Source organism: Rattus rattus, chromosome X, assembly GCF_011064425.1.
Source record: "Rattus rattus isolate New Zealand chromosome X, Rrattus_CSIRO_v1, whole genome shotgun sequence".
Classification (NCBI taxonomy): domain Eukaryota; kingdom Metazoa; phylum Chordata; class Mammalia; order Rodentia; family Muridae; genus Rattus; species Rattus rattus.
In genome coordinates, this window is record NC_046172.1 from 103624666 (window position 1) to 103638372 (window position 13707).

General features: G+C 45.8%; 1 protein-coding gene across 2 annotated transcripts; it reads right to left on the reverse strand.

Moving 5' to 3' along the window:
* Positions 1-12863: 12863 nt before the first annotated feature.
* On the reverse strand, positions 12864-13396 carry LOC116889275 (protein tyrosine phosphatase type IVA 1-like). Of its 2 annotated transcripts, none has more exons than XM_032890416.1 (2): positions 13257-13396; positions 12864-13184 (listed from the first exon to the last, which is right to left on the reverse strand). In XM_032890416.1, the coding sequence occupies exons 1-2, from the start codon at positions 13377-13379 to the stop codon at positions 12864-12866; spliced, it is 444 nt and encodes a 147-aa protein (XP_032746307.1). In that variant the 5' UTR covers positions 13380-13396. The 2 variants fall into 2 exon arrangements, with proteins under 2 accessions (XP_032746307.1, XP_032746308.1); XM_032890417.1 differs by having other exon boundaries at positions 12864-12981; positions 13057-13396.
* Between the last annotated feature and the right edge of the window lie 311 nt (positions 13397-13707).

Below are 13707 nucleotides of genomic sequence, written 5' to 3' on the forward strand. Positions count from 1 at the left end.
TTATGTATGTGATTGAATTGTTGTTTCTGTGGGCCACTTGAATAGAATGCTGGGAGAAGTCAGAACAGGGAAGTGGATACCCTGAGATTCTGGAAACTACACCTTGGATCTCTGTTAGAACAAACAGGTCTTATGAGACATCTTTCCAGCTACACAAATCTGTATTTAAACAAACTACTGAATGCTCTCAGTAACTTTTTGTTCTTTAGTAAGAAAGCTCAATCCTTTAAGCATGCAATTAGCTTATTAAGAATTTTCCCTAGTACCTGAATGAGTAAAATGTACATAAAGACAACTAGGTCATCATATGACAGGGGAAAGTGTTTTCAGTTTTAAATGTAGGGACCAGAATGTGCCTTGGCAACAGGCTTTTAAAGGGCCCTTTAAAAGGCACTGTCTGAACTGGTGTTATAGTTTATAGTTTTCTAATACTAAGTAAAATTATTTTTAGAAACTGTAGGGCCAATTTGTACTTTAAGTTTTTTTTAACGTATCATCTTTCTTATGAATTTTGCTAACCACTATTTTTTGGGTAGATTTTCATGTGTATTGACTGTGACAGAGTTGCACAGATTTCTGTATTTGAAATGCCATGAAGACAGAGTTGCACAGATTTCTGTATTTGAAATGCCATGAAATTAGCTTTTACAATCTAAGATAAATCTGAGGTTTGACAATAATCTATGGTCTAGTCTATGATGCCAATAATGTACTTGACAGGCCTGGTTGGTGCCACACAGGAAGAATACCATCCATGCGCAGTACATTTTCAAGAATCTAGGCCATATGCACACTCTCTGGCCTAGCTGAGTTCAAACTACAGCACATCCAAGCCCAGGGAGAGCTCAACATCATGTCCTGCTGTTCTACTAATACCCCAGGCTCGGCTGGGGTCGTACTCCCTACACTATAGCCCAACCTACTGAGCTTCGCCATCCTGAAACTCTCAGGCCATACTGGGGTCAAGCATCTACTGTGAAGCCTGGTGTCATGAGCTAGAGCCCTGCTATCCTGTACCAGCTCACACTAGCAAGAAACCTCACGTTCCTGGGTAGACAGTGCACCCTAGTGAGTGCCCAAATTCCATACTTGTCTTTATCACAATTAAGCTCACAATCAGAGGAACAGCCCAGCCTGCTGAGTTGTTAAGACTCACTTTGCAAGTAGATCAGTGGTCAAGTCAATCAGTGTCTTGGCCAGCCCCTGATGAGTCCCTCAGACCTCATTCACCATTGTAATCCCTGAAATCACATGCCCACATGTGATGAAGACCACGTTCTCCCATGCCATCCTCAGTGCTGCTGAGCTCAGCTGTTGTCAGAAAGGCTGCACACCAGCACAGCATGGTGAGTTCCCAAGCTGTCCTCACACTCTGTGGCCTAACTCTGGTCAATCAGACTGTGTACCATCCTAACCTGATGGCAACTCAATATCTTATCCTTCCAGTATCACAACAATTGTCTGTGGTCTTGCTTGTGTGCCATAGCCTGAACTTCATAACCCAGCCTAGTGCCTGAACCAGATCCTGCACTCTGAGGTTATCCTCACCGTTCCAGGTCTATGCGTCGCTGAAATAGCATGGGAAGCAGTCTGTCCTAGTAACACCCTGCACACTCTCTGCACCAAATTGAAACTCTCAGGGTGAAATTGGAGCAAGCACATTATCGCTTAGTCAAGCTTGGTAGTGAGTCAGACCCCTAATTTCTTTCTACCACCTTATGTTAGTGACTGGTGTAAAATCCCCAGATACATAAAAGAGACTTACAATCATACCCTTCTATGCCATTGACATAATATTGGCCCTAGATCCAGTCAGAAAGACTGAACAAAAGCCAGATCTTTGAGTGACTGAGACCTTTCCCCAACCCATCTCATCCCCAAAGACCCAGACCTAGCTAAAGTTGACTGCTCACTTACCTTAGTCAGTAGTCAAGAGTGTTCCCTGTGCCCCGTTTTCACTTGAGGCATATTTATGGTCCCTCCAGCCTATGAACACCCAAGGTCACCCAGCTATCTTCACCTTTTCTGCACTCATAGGCCAAGGCTGGATTGGCTAGACGAGTGAGAATTCAATGTTCCCACCTGCCTTCAGAGGCCTAGGTCAGGCCCTATATCTTGAGTAATATCCCAGCTCTGTTCACGTCAACCCCAGTGCCTTTCTCAGGCTTCAAGGAGTACTTAGAGTCAGACAGATAGAAGATTCCTGACCAGTACTGCCTAGTGAATGACCCAAGGTGTTGCCTTCCTTTGTTCACCCCATCGTCTCCAGCCCAAGCCTCCTGGACACCAACCCAAACTGGGGTCAAGTTACCCTCATGCGTGATCAAGACTCCTTGTCTAGCACCTTTCTTGGAAACCCAGGGCTAGGTTGGGTCAAGCAGTTATTCAAGTAGCACAGCAAAATGTGTAAGACTGCCCTCCCACATATACCTCATACTTCCAGATATAACCCAGTTTATATGTGAGCCCAGTATGGTGAGCCCCCAAGAACGTTGCTTACCTGAATCATCCTCATACCCCCTGACTTAGAAATGGTCAAACTGGGCACCTTCCCACCACAGTAAGATCTCAATATTCGATCCTGCCTCTGTCTCACTAATACTCCCAGTCAGTTTGGGTAACAGAGTCTGTACTCTAGAGCAGTCTGGTATGTGACTGGACCCTTGCACTGTCAGGATATCCCTATAGTCTCAGGCCTAGTTTTCATGAAACAGTGCAATCAATCATGAGCCCAGTCTGGTGAGGGATCATCAACCTACCCTGCTTTATCATTCTCAGGGTCCCAGACCCTGAGACTGGTTAGTGACCCACAACTTTGTCTTCCACACAAACCAAGATTAGTAAGTGATCTCAAAAGTCTCAGGTCGACTGCTGAGTGACCAAACACAAATGTATCAAGTATCACCACACTTATACTCACCTATCCTGGGCTGAACAAACTTCTGTCATTCTGGGACATGCCCACAATCCCAGGAACAGGTAGGTTCAAGTTACCTTCTCACCCAACTACCTTGATTAGTGATAAAGACTTGGGCCTCCTCCACAACTTATCTCCGAACTTGTATGAAGTAAGAAGCCTGGATAACAGCCCAGCCTACTCAAGGAGTCAAGTCTCTCTCTTCCTGCAGCATCCGGTTTACCAGCCCAGAATAGGTGCTTGAGATCACCACCTGCCTTCACATTCCCTTCATTCACAGGGCTTATCCCCCTCATATAGTTGGTCTATAACAGCCACAAGTTCCATGCCCATGATTACAGGCTAAGCTAGGCTCAAGCAAGCTGTGTCTGTATTGGTTTAGGCTGCTGATGGACCCAGAAAACTGCCTTTCCCTGCCTTTGCCACATTCAGAAGATAAAGACCCTACCCTCCTATACTCTCCTCCCACTCCTAGGTCTAGTTTGGGTCACACAGATTACACAACATCCCAGATTAGTGAATGAAGTAGATCTGGGCCACTCAAATAATCTTGTACTCTCTGGTCTATCTGGGGTCAATCAGACTGTGTGTCATCACATCATAGTGGGAGCTCAAGTTTGCACCTGCTTGCATCATATGAATCCTTGCAGGCTTAGCTTGGGTCATACAGTGTGCACTGCACGACAGTCTTGTGAATGTCTGGGCCTTTTACACCAAGGTCATCCTCAGTCCATGGCCTATCTCAGGTGAAGCAGTCTGAACACCAGCCCATCTTGGAAAGAGACAAAGGGCACATAGTCCTGTATCATCACACTCTTAGACCTAGTTCTGGTCAAGCAGCTTGTAGACCTATAAGCCTCAATAACAAACCCAGAACCCCGTTCTCCCATACCAACTCAAGCTAGCTAGTAATATCACTATCCCAGTCAGTCTGTATCAGCCCAGACTGTTGAGGGAACCAGAATACTACATTTCCCCACCATTATCACACTCCGAAGACTTTACTTGGGCTACAATGCATGCACACAAGCCTGCCTATGAGGGAAACAGACCTTGACAGTCTGTGCCATCCCTAGTCTACTAATGAGCTGAGGTCAAGATGCCTGATAAGTAGCCTACCATGGTGAGTTATCCAGACCAGGTCCTCCTCCAACATCTTATCATTCCCAGTAACTGCTAGGGTCAAGCGGTCTGGGAACTAACAGAGCTGGTTCAATGATCAAATTGCCTAACTCTCTCACTATTCACAGGCTTACAGACTTAGCTCTGGTGAAGCAGCTTTCTCGTCAGCACAGCCTAGTGATTCCTATCTGTCTTCACCTTCTTCAAACTGACAGGCTAGTATCAAGTCATATGGCCTCAACATCAGGCCAGTAGAATGAGTCCAATACACATACTTGCCTGCATCATTACCACAGGGATAGCTTGTGTCATACAGTCTGAGAAACATCTAAGCTAGAGAGGGTTAGCACCATTATCAGACTCCCAGTTTTAGTTCAGGACAAGCATAACACTAAACAGCCAGGTTTGGTGAGAGGTTTACACCCATGTCCTGTGCCATCTCCACAACCAAAGACCCAAATGGTGTCCAGCAGGGCAGGGCTCCCACCCTGACCGGCATGTGATCAAGACCCTGCCATATGTACTATCTATACACTTTCAGGGCTAGATGATGTCCCAGTGCACATACACATGCTCAGCTTGGTAATATCCCGAGACTCAGTTGCCTCTCCCTGGCCTACCTGAGGTCAGGTCAAAACTATCCATTATCACAAAGCTGATGAAAACTGCAGATTCTATCTTATTTATATCTTAATACTTCTTACCAGTCTAGCTGTGGTCAAGTACCTTGGTCATCAGCACAGGCTACTGAGAGCCCAATATCCTTACCTGTCTCTCTTATCTTCGTAGATCCATCTTGGCTCTTAGACTTTGAACAGTAGCCTAGACTGTTGGATGATCTAAATTCCCCTTCTGTACCATTCTCAGACTACCAAGCCACCTTCGTGAGGGACTAACAGCCCCACCTTTATGTACCACCATCATAGCCCAAGACCCAGTCAGGATCAAGCTACACATTTACCAGTCCAAATTGGGAACTGATTAAGATCCTGCCCTCACACTCTGTCTCCACAGAGTCTCCATATCTAACTTGGGTCATGCTTCTTGCTCACCATCCCAGCCCACAAAACATCCCCATCCACATTATCACCACATTCCCTGGCTCAGCTTGGATCAAGTAGAATAAGAGCAGGTCTAGACTGGTGAGTGTTCAAGACCCTATCTTACACACTATCCTCCCGCGGCCAGCATTGGATGGTGTTAGGAAACCTGTACACCAGACTGGCATGGTGAATTTTCAAGAACCTCACCTGTCATGGTTATCTTCCCAACCCTTGGCCTATCTGGGGTCAATCAGATTTTGCACCATTCCAACCTGCTAAGAGTTCATATCCTGCATGCATAAGGCCATGGCATCTAAGCCTGGAATGGGTCACCTAGACTTGACTCCAACCTAGCCTCCTTACTGACCAGAAATCCCCCTTTCACTCCCAGGACATTCCCAGTTTCTGGCTCCTGTTCTCAAGGAAACAGGACCATGCCTTTCTACACTATTTTCACACTCTTAGGTACAGCAGGACTCATGTAGCTCCCAGACCAGCCAAACCTCCTATGTGACCTAGATCCATGACCTCCAATACCTGTTCTGACTAAGAGTGACCTCATAATCCCAGGCAGACCGTGAACACACACGACCAGCTGAGTGATCCCCGGAGCCCCATCATTTCTTACCATTACCACATTTCCAGGCCCAGCTTGGGTCAAATAGCTTACACGTTAAGTTTAGCCTATGGGTAACTCTGATCTTGTACTCCTGTGCCATCCCTACAGTCCCAGGGCAAATTGGGTTCAAGACACCTTCTCACCAGCTTATATCAGTTAAATCATTAAGTCCTGGACGTCACTCACTTACCTTTTTAACACTCCCAAGACTTGATGGAAACAAGCAGGAGCAGAGAGAAGTGAGTCCCTTAGGGCTCTAATGATCATGAGTTTCCCCTCAGGTATCTACCTTATACTACCATCTTGCTTCCTAGAACCTGAGCAACTGCCCACCCAGGTGAGTGACCCTAAAGCAGCTGTCTTAGACTCCAAAGACTATTCTGAATCAAGCATATTCCTGACCAGCACAGACTGGTCAGTGGCCCAGACATCTGGTTTCATGCAGATTACACAATTTTGGGTCAAAGATCCTGACCATCCTAGCACACCAGCCTAGTCTGGTGAGTGATCAAAATCCTGCCCTCAAATCCCATTCTAACAGTGCTAGGCCTGGCTGTTGTCACAAAACCGAATGAGTTCCCATGCACCTCATTAGTACAGAGCTGTTTTCATGCTTTAGGGACTATCTGGGGTCAATTAGCCTGTATACCATCACACCCTTATGACAAAGCTCAATAACCTATCTTGTCAGTATCTTACTAATACCCCTTTTAGGCTCCAAGTGGGTCCTACAGCTGACATTCTAACCTGGCCTGGTGAGTGACCTGGACCTTCATATTTTCAGGGCATCCATCTCCACAGTTCCAGGAATAAATGGCTGAAACGAACCTTGACACCAGGCCATCCTGGTGACAGATTTAGACCCCAGACATCATGCAGAACTTACATACTACTCAGCCTAGTTTGTGTCAAACCCCTCACAAATCTGGCAAGCCTGGTTGCTGGAGCTGACTGTTGCCTTCGGACTCCAACTCAGACTAGAAAATGATCTCAAATTTGATCATGCAGATGAGCCTGGCAAATGATTCAGAACACCTTTCCTTCTACCATTTATTTCACTAACAGGAACTAGCACACCAGCAAGTGATTGAAACTGCCTTCCTCCCTCCCTCCCTCCTCCTCCCTCCTCCTCCTCCTTTCCTCTCCCTCCTCCTTCCACTCCCTCCTTCCACTCCCTCCTCCCTCCCTCCTCTTCCCTCCCTCCTTCCTCTTCCTCCTCCCTCCCTCCTTCCTCCTCCACCTCCTCCTCCTCCTCCTCCTCCTCCTCCTCCCTCCTCCTCCACCACCACCACCACCATACCACTATCAATATCATCATCATAGTTAATGGCCCAAAGCCTAGCTTAGATCATACATCTTGAGCAACAGTATAGAACCATAATCACCTCTGAACCATCCTCAGTTCTTGAAATTCTCTATTCATGTAAGTAAATCACCAAATAGACAGGTTTGCCCAGACACATTAAACCTCCGTGTCATCTCTATAACTGCCTAGTTGAGATTACAAAACAATTTTTAAAAGTCTGGGTACTCGCCCAAAGTGGTAAGTGATCAAGACCCTCCCCTCCCACAGCATTTCACATCGTCAGGCTTAGTTGCCGTCCCAGAGAATATATTACCTTCTCAGTGTGGTGAGTTTTCAAGATCTTCAACAGTCCGTGTCGCCACCCACTATCTTAGCTGGGGTCAGTCAGATTGTCCACCATCCATTCCTTCCTGGTGAGAGCTCAAGATACTATCCTGCTACTGTCCTGATAACTCCAGGCCAAGCTTGTGTTTCACTGACTGGGTTCCTTCTTTTACTAGTTAAGGACCTGGGTCTTTGAACTGAGTGATTATCCCCAGTCTTAAACTTTTATGACTAGCTGGGGTCATGTAGCCTGGCCAGAAAGTGAACAAACCCTGCCCTGCCCCATCATTCTCAAACCCCCAGGCCTACCTCATGTCAGAAAGTTTAGCCGCAAGCCCCTTGGTGATTGAAAAAAGCCTGCCACTCTGCAACATGACCCAACTCCAAGCCTGCTTGGATCACAAAGGTTGCCCAGCAGCCCAGCCTGGCCAGAGAGCATTAACAAGCCTTGTTACATCATCCCCACATGTTCAGGTCTAGTTGGTGTTGCAAAGTCTGTGCACCACCCCAACATAGTGAGTTCCCAAGAACATCACCAGAACTATGCTCATGTACCCTGGGCTATCTTAGGGCAATCAGACAGTGCTTGGTGGGTACTAAAACTTCTATTCTGTCAACTATCATCCTAAGTCTCCCAGGCATAGCTTGTATCTCAGTTTACCCAGCAAACTCAGCCTGGTGAGTGAACCAAACCCTGTGTTTCAAGGTCATTTCCACAGTCCCAGGCCTAGCTTGGGTGAAGCAGCCTGGGAAGCAGCTCATTCTGGTGAGGAATCAAGAGACCATGCCCCAGCTCTGTCTGGTAAGAGTTCAATATCCTATCCTGCTGATGTTCCGCTAATACTTCCAGCCTAGATGAGCCTATACCACACCTCAGACTAGTGAATGATCCCAACCATTTCACTCAAGGGTTACTCCCCAGTCCCAGTAAGTTCCCCAAATCTTATATCTTCTAGCGTCAAACTCCCTATGCCTCACTTGGGTTTCATAGCCTGCGCATCAGCCTCTCCTCCTAAGGAATCAAGACTCCTACCTTCCTGTACTACTATAACATTTTTAGGCCTAACTCTAGTCAAATACTTGACTGACCAGCCAAGGCTGGTAGGTGAACCAGAGGCCAACCCTTCCATACATTGGCTAGACTCTCAAGCCAACCTCAGTTCTCAAAGCCTGTATACATGCACCACATGGAGTTCCCCAGAATTTTGCTCTCCATTGCCATCCCCTCACTCCCAAGCTGAGCTCAGGTCAAGCCTACACTGTCCTCTCACAAGCTACACTGGTGAGTGATCAAGACCAGGTTTCCCCCACTATTACCAACATTTGTAGGAATTTTTGTGGTCCAACAGCCTGGGTGTTATACGTCAATGGTCAAGATGCTCCCTTCCCCACACCATCTTCACTCACAACTAGCTGTTCTCAAGCAGTTTGCCCAACAGTACTCCCTAGAGAGTACATGATAGGCCCACCTGCTTTTGCCACCATCACACTAATTGGCCTAGCTTGGGTCATACAGTGAACACAATTCCCCTTCCAACACCTCCCTCATGCTCTCAGGCCTAGTTGTGGTCAATCAAATCACTGAGAGCACAGCCCATGCTGATGTAAACTCTGCCCCCATGTTCTATCCCAGCTAGAATCAAGGACCCTGAGAAACAGCCCAAACTGGTGAGTGACTAAGAGTATGTCACCCTACACTATCCTCACACTGCCAGGCCTAGTTGTAGTCTAACAGCTACCCCAACAGTCCATACTGGTGAGTCACCGAGACTTTACCACCTTACTCTATTCTCACACTGCCAGGCCTAATTGTGGTCGAACGGGTAACCTATCAGCACAGCATAGTAAGTAACCATGATGCCTATCTGTTTCCACCTTCTTGACACTTATAGGACAAAATTGGGGCACAACAGAACCTATACACCAATATAGTCCAGTGATTTCACAGGAATCTCAGCAGAACTGTGCTCATACACCCTGGGCTACCTTAGGTCAATCAGTGTACCCAAGTCTGATGAGAGTTTAAGATCCTATCCTGATACTGTCATACTAATTCTTCTGTGACTAGCTTGGGTCACACAGCCTATACTCAACCCAGTCTGATGAGTGACCAGAACCCTCGCATTCACAGAACATGACAACAATGCCAGGCCTAGATTGGGGTGAAGCAGTCTGGGCACCAGCTCCTTCTGGTGAATGATCAAGGCCCTACCTTCTGGCACTATCTTTACATTCCCAGGCACAGTTCCTATCAATGAGCTCTTAAACAAGCCAAGCATTCTTTTTTATTACCCAGATCTATCTTTCTGCACCTGCTCAGATAAGGGAGTAATCTCATAATCACAGGTCAATTGTATACCAGCCCAATAAGGTGATTGGTCCTGGGCCCCACTTGCCCACTGTTACCATACCCTCAGACCTATCTTGGATCAAAAAGCCTGCACACAAACTCAGACCTTTATCCACCTGTGCTATCACCATGATCCCTGGTCAAACTGGGGTCAAGCTGACTACCACCAGCCTACCTTTCAACAAGTGAATAAGATCTTGTACTCTACCATTCTGACACTTCCAGGTTTGTTGTTAGGGCAATATGGTCACCAAGGAGATATAAATGAGTGCCCTAGTGTCCTAGTGCCCCGGCGATCAAGACTCTCCTCTCATGTAACCTCCTTACACTCGCAAGCCTGACTTGTGCCATACAGTCTGAGTAACAGCCCAACCAGTGAGTGATGAAATCTCCCACTTCTGTACCATCCTCAAACTCCCAGACCTACATGCAGGCAAGAAGCTTCCAAATTAGGTCAGGTCAATGAGCACCTGAGAACCCCACCTTCCTCAACCTCACATGTTGAAATTGACTCACTCGGCATGAGCATTAGGCTAGCCCAGTGAGTACCTAACATCCATCCATACCTGTCTTCATAGTTTCTTTCTCTCTCTCTCTCTCTCTCTCTCTCTCTCTCTCTCTCTCTCTCCAAGCTGAAGGCAAATCAGATCATGTAGCATCCCAGCTTGATGAGAACTGAAAATCCTTCTACACCCAGGCTTAGCTTTGGGGTCCACAGCCAGCACTCTTTCTCAGCCAGTTCAGTCTCCCAGAACACCCTCATAGTCCAAGTGTAGTTTGGGTGAAGCAGCAATCACATCATTACAGCATGCTGAGCTGCTATGTCATTGCATGCCTCTGGTTCTAGAACCATGAAGAAGGGATGGAGAAATGAAGAAAGGACACTAAAGAAACAACAGACACACACATGGGAAAGCTGGGCTCCTGGATGGAGAAGCCACAGACCCACTGAAGTTCACCATGTTTATTGTATATAGTTGAACAGGAAGGCAGGATTTATGGCATGCATTTGAACAGAAGACAGGTTTAGCTTATTGCAGTAGCAGACTCTGTAGGGGAGCAATCTTCAGACCATAAACATCTATGGGAAAGAAAGCATGGATTTTCTACATACACTGCCAATATTCACACTCAGATCCAAGGAAGGCTTTGGCATCCCTCTGAGTCTCAAGTATAGAAAGCTTTACCACTTCCATGGTGCTGAGGCATTGGGGCCCATGACATGCACATGTGCCTCTCCATGTCAGCAATACATGCTCACTCAGGACTTTACTTAATCCCTACTGTAAGTTTCCAAGAACCTCTGAGCTCAGAACTATCCTCGCTCTCTCTGCTTAGCCGGAGTCAATACGACTGAGTATAGTTAGAGCTAGAAAGTCTATCCTGCTGGTGTAACACTAATACTCTGAGACCTAGCTCGGGTTGGATAGCCTGCACTTTATTCAAGTCTGGTGAGTGATCAGGACACTTGCACCCTTAGGATATCCCCCACATTCCAGGCCTTGATGAGGTCAGGCTGCAGGCTTACCAGTTTATCCTAGTGAATGATCAGTATAGGGCCCTTGCTAGCTATCTTAATAATTTTAGGACATTGTGGTGTCAATCAACCTGGTTACCAGCATAACCTAGTAAGTGATCAAGACTCTCTCCTCCTGCAACATCCTCATACTCTAAGGTGAAGTTCTGCTTAAATAGATTGGCCCTCAGCATAACCTAATGAATATCCCACATTCCCCACACTCAAAGGCCAAGCATGGGTCACATGACAACCAAGTCAGTGTGGTGAGTGCCAACATCCTCAATTGCCTTCACCATCTCCAGGTTCACAGTCCTAGCTTGGTTGACATAGCCTGAGCAACAAACAGACCAGCCTAGTGAGTGATGAAGACTCCCCTCCAGCATCTTCAGACTCCTAGGCCCTGACTCAGTCAATTAGATCTATCTTAGCACAGCCTTACGAGTGAAAAAGGCCCCCACCAGCACCACTCTCCCAGTCCCAGCTGTGGACAAACAGCTTATACAGTAGCACAGACTAATACATGCAACCAAGACTCTGCCTTCCTACACCATTCTCACACAGCTAGGTAATAGTTGGGATCAGAGAGTCTGTAACACATTGCCCAGCACGGTGATTTTCCAGTGTCTCTGCTTGTTTTCACACTCTTACCATCTCTGCCCTAGCTGAGGCAAATCAGACTGCATATCACCCCAACCCAGTGAGAACTCTATATCTTATCCTGGAGGTGTCAAATTACTAATTATCCTGTGCCTTGCTTTGGTCACAAAGGCTTTACTCAACCTGGTGGGTAACCCAGACTTGTACACTCCTAAAACCCCAGTGTTTCACAGAATTCTAGGGGTAATCTCTTAGGTATTATATGGACGTGTCACCTGTCAATAAAAATCTGATGGCCTATTTCTTGTTCAGGCCCTCCCTGTCAGGTTGCACCCGAGTGCAAACATTAAATTAACTATAAGGCTTTTTGTCTGGAGACATTATTGAAGATATGTGCTTCTGTAACAAAGTTGATTTTCAAATGGAGGTTTCCCAAAACAGCACAAAATAAGACAGAGACATTAAATTATCATTGCAAGGCTTAGTTTTAAAAAAATGATGGCTAAGCAAACCTGATGTATTCTGGTGTAAGTGTGGGAGATGTAAACATAGAGTGAGCAGGCAGATAACAAGAGAAGCCCTGCGGTGTTTGAAATGACTGAAGGAATAAACAATGGAAGGTCTAGAGAGTTCTTAGAATACACTATGGAAGGTCTGGAGAGTTCTTAGTTCTTGGAGTTCTGGTTCTGTATGATGCTAAAAATATACAAATATTGTGCTGGGTATTTTGGCACCTAATCCTTCTAAATTCCTTACAGACTAATAATATTCTGGCACAGGAGTATATTTAATGACATTACTCAATACCTTATTTTAGGAAAGGTCAATTGGTACAAATAATCAGCACATTTTAAATGCTGACCAGCAAAAATCTTTTGCTAAGTGTCCAAACATGTTGATCATAGCCCAAATATAGAGGTTGCAATTCTGTCAAGCATGTGGCCTGGTAAAACTTTTTCAATATTCCCGTGGAGCTTCCACAGGTAAGTGGACACATTGGGTAAGTAACAAATCAGGTCCCATCTGAAGTTCCTCTTCCAAGGCAATGGCATCAAGCACCCTAGTTTTATTGAATACAACAGTTGTTTCTATGACCGTTGGAATCCTTGAAGCGGAGCCACATTTTAGGATGGTACTTCTCCAGAGGCAAACGTTGCTGGCCATTAAAAGCTCCGTGCCGATTTTGTCTTATGAATTGTACTGCATCTTGATAGTTCATTCCACCTTCAATTAATGCTAGGGCAACAAGGCCCGGAGCTCTGCCAAGGCCTGCGACACAATGGACAGCAATACAGCAACCAGGTTCTTCGTGAAACTTAATCTTCACAAGACTTAACCAGTCATGAACAATCTGGTTGGATGGTGGTGCACCATCATCAAAAGGCCACTCAATAATGCTTTCTTTCTCCACAAGAGTAGTGTCGTGAGTTGCTTTACATACTCTTACTATTGTGGTAACTCCATACTTCTTAAGTTCCTCTATAAATTTGTTTAAGGTCGCATTGGTTGGATTGTGTGTAATAAGAAATCTCATGTTCTGGTATGTGACTTCCACAGAAGCAGGGCGGTTCATTCGAGCCATGTTAATTTAGTTTAAAAAAAAAACACCCAATAGGGTTATGAAAGAATTAAAAAAAATGAATACAGAAATGATTCCAAACAAAAACAAAAACTGAAAACCAAACAAAACCAAACCAAAACAAAACCAAAAAGCAACCTGAAGTCTACTTCAATATTCAGTATACTCCACTTGAAATTCTCAGTGCTTTGAGTATGAGTAGGGAGAAACAGGCAATGGAATGAACCCCCTCACAAGAAGCAGTGAACACTGAGGCGATACAAAGGAAGTGCACTGAGGTTCACCCCATCCAGGTCTGAGCTCTTGTGAAATGCTCTGCAGATTTCAATTC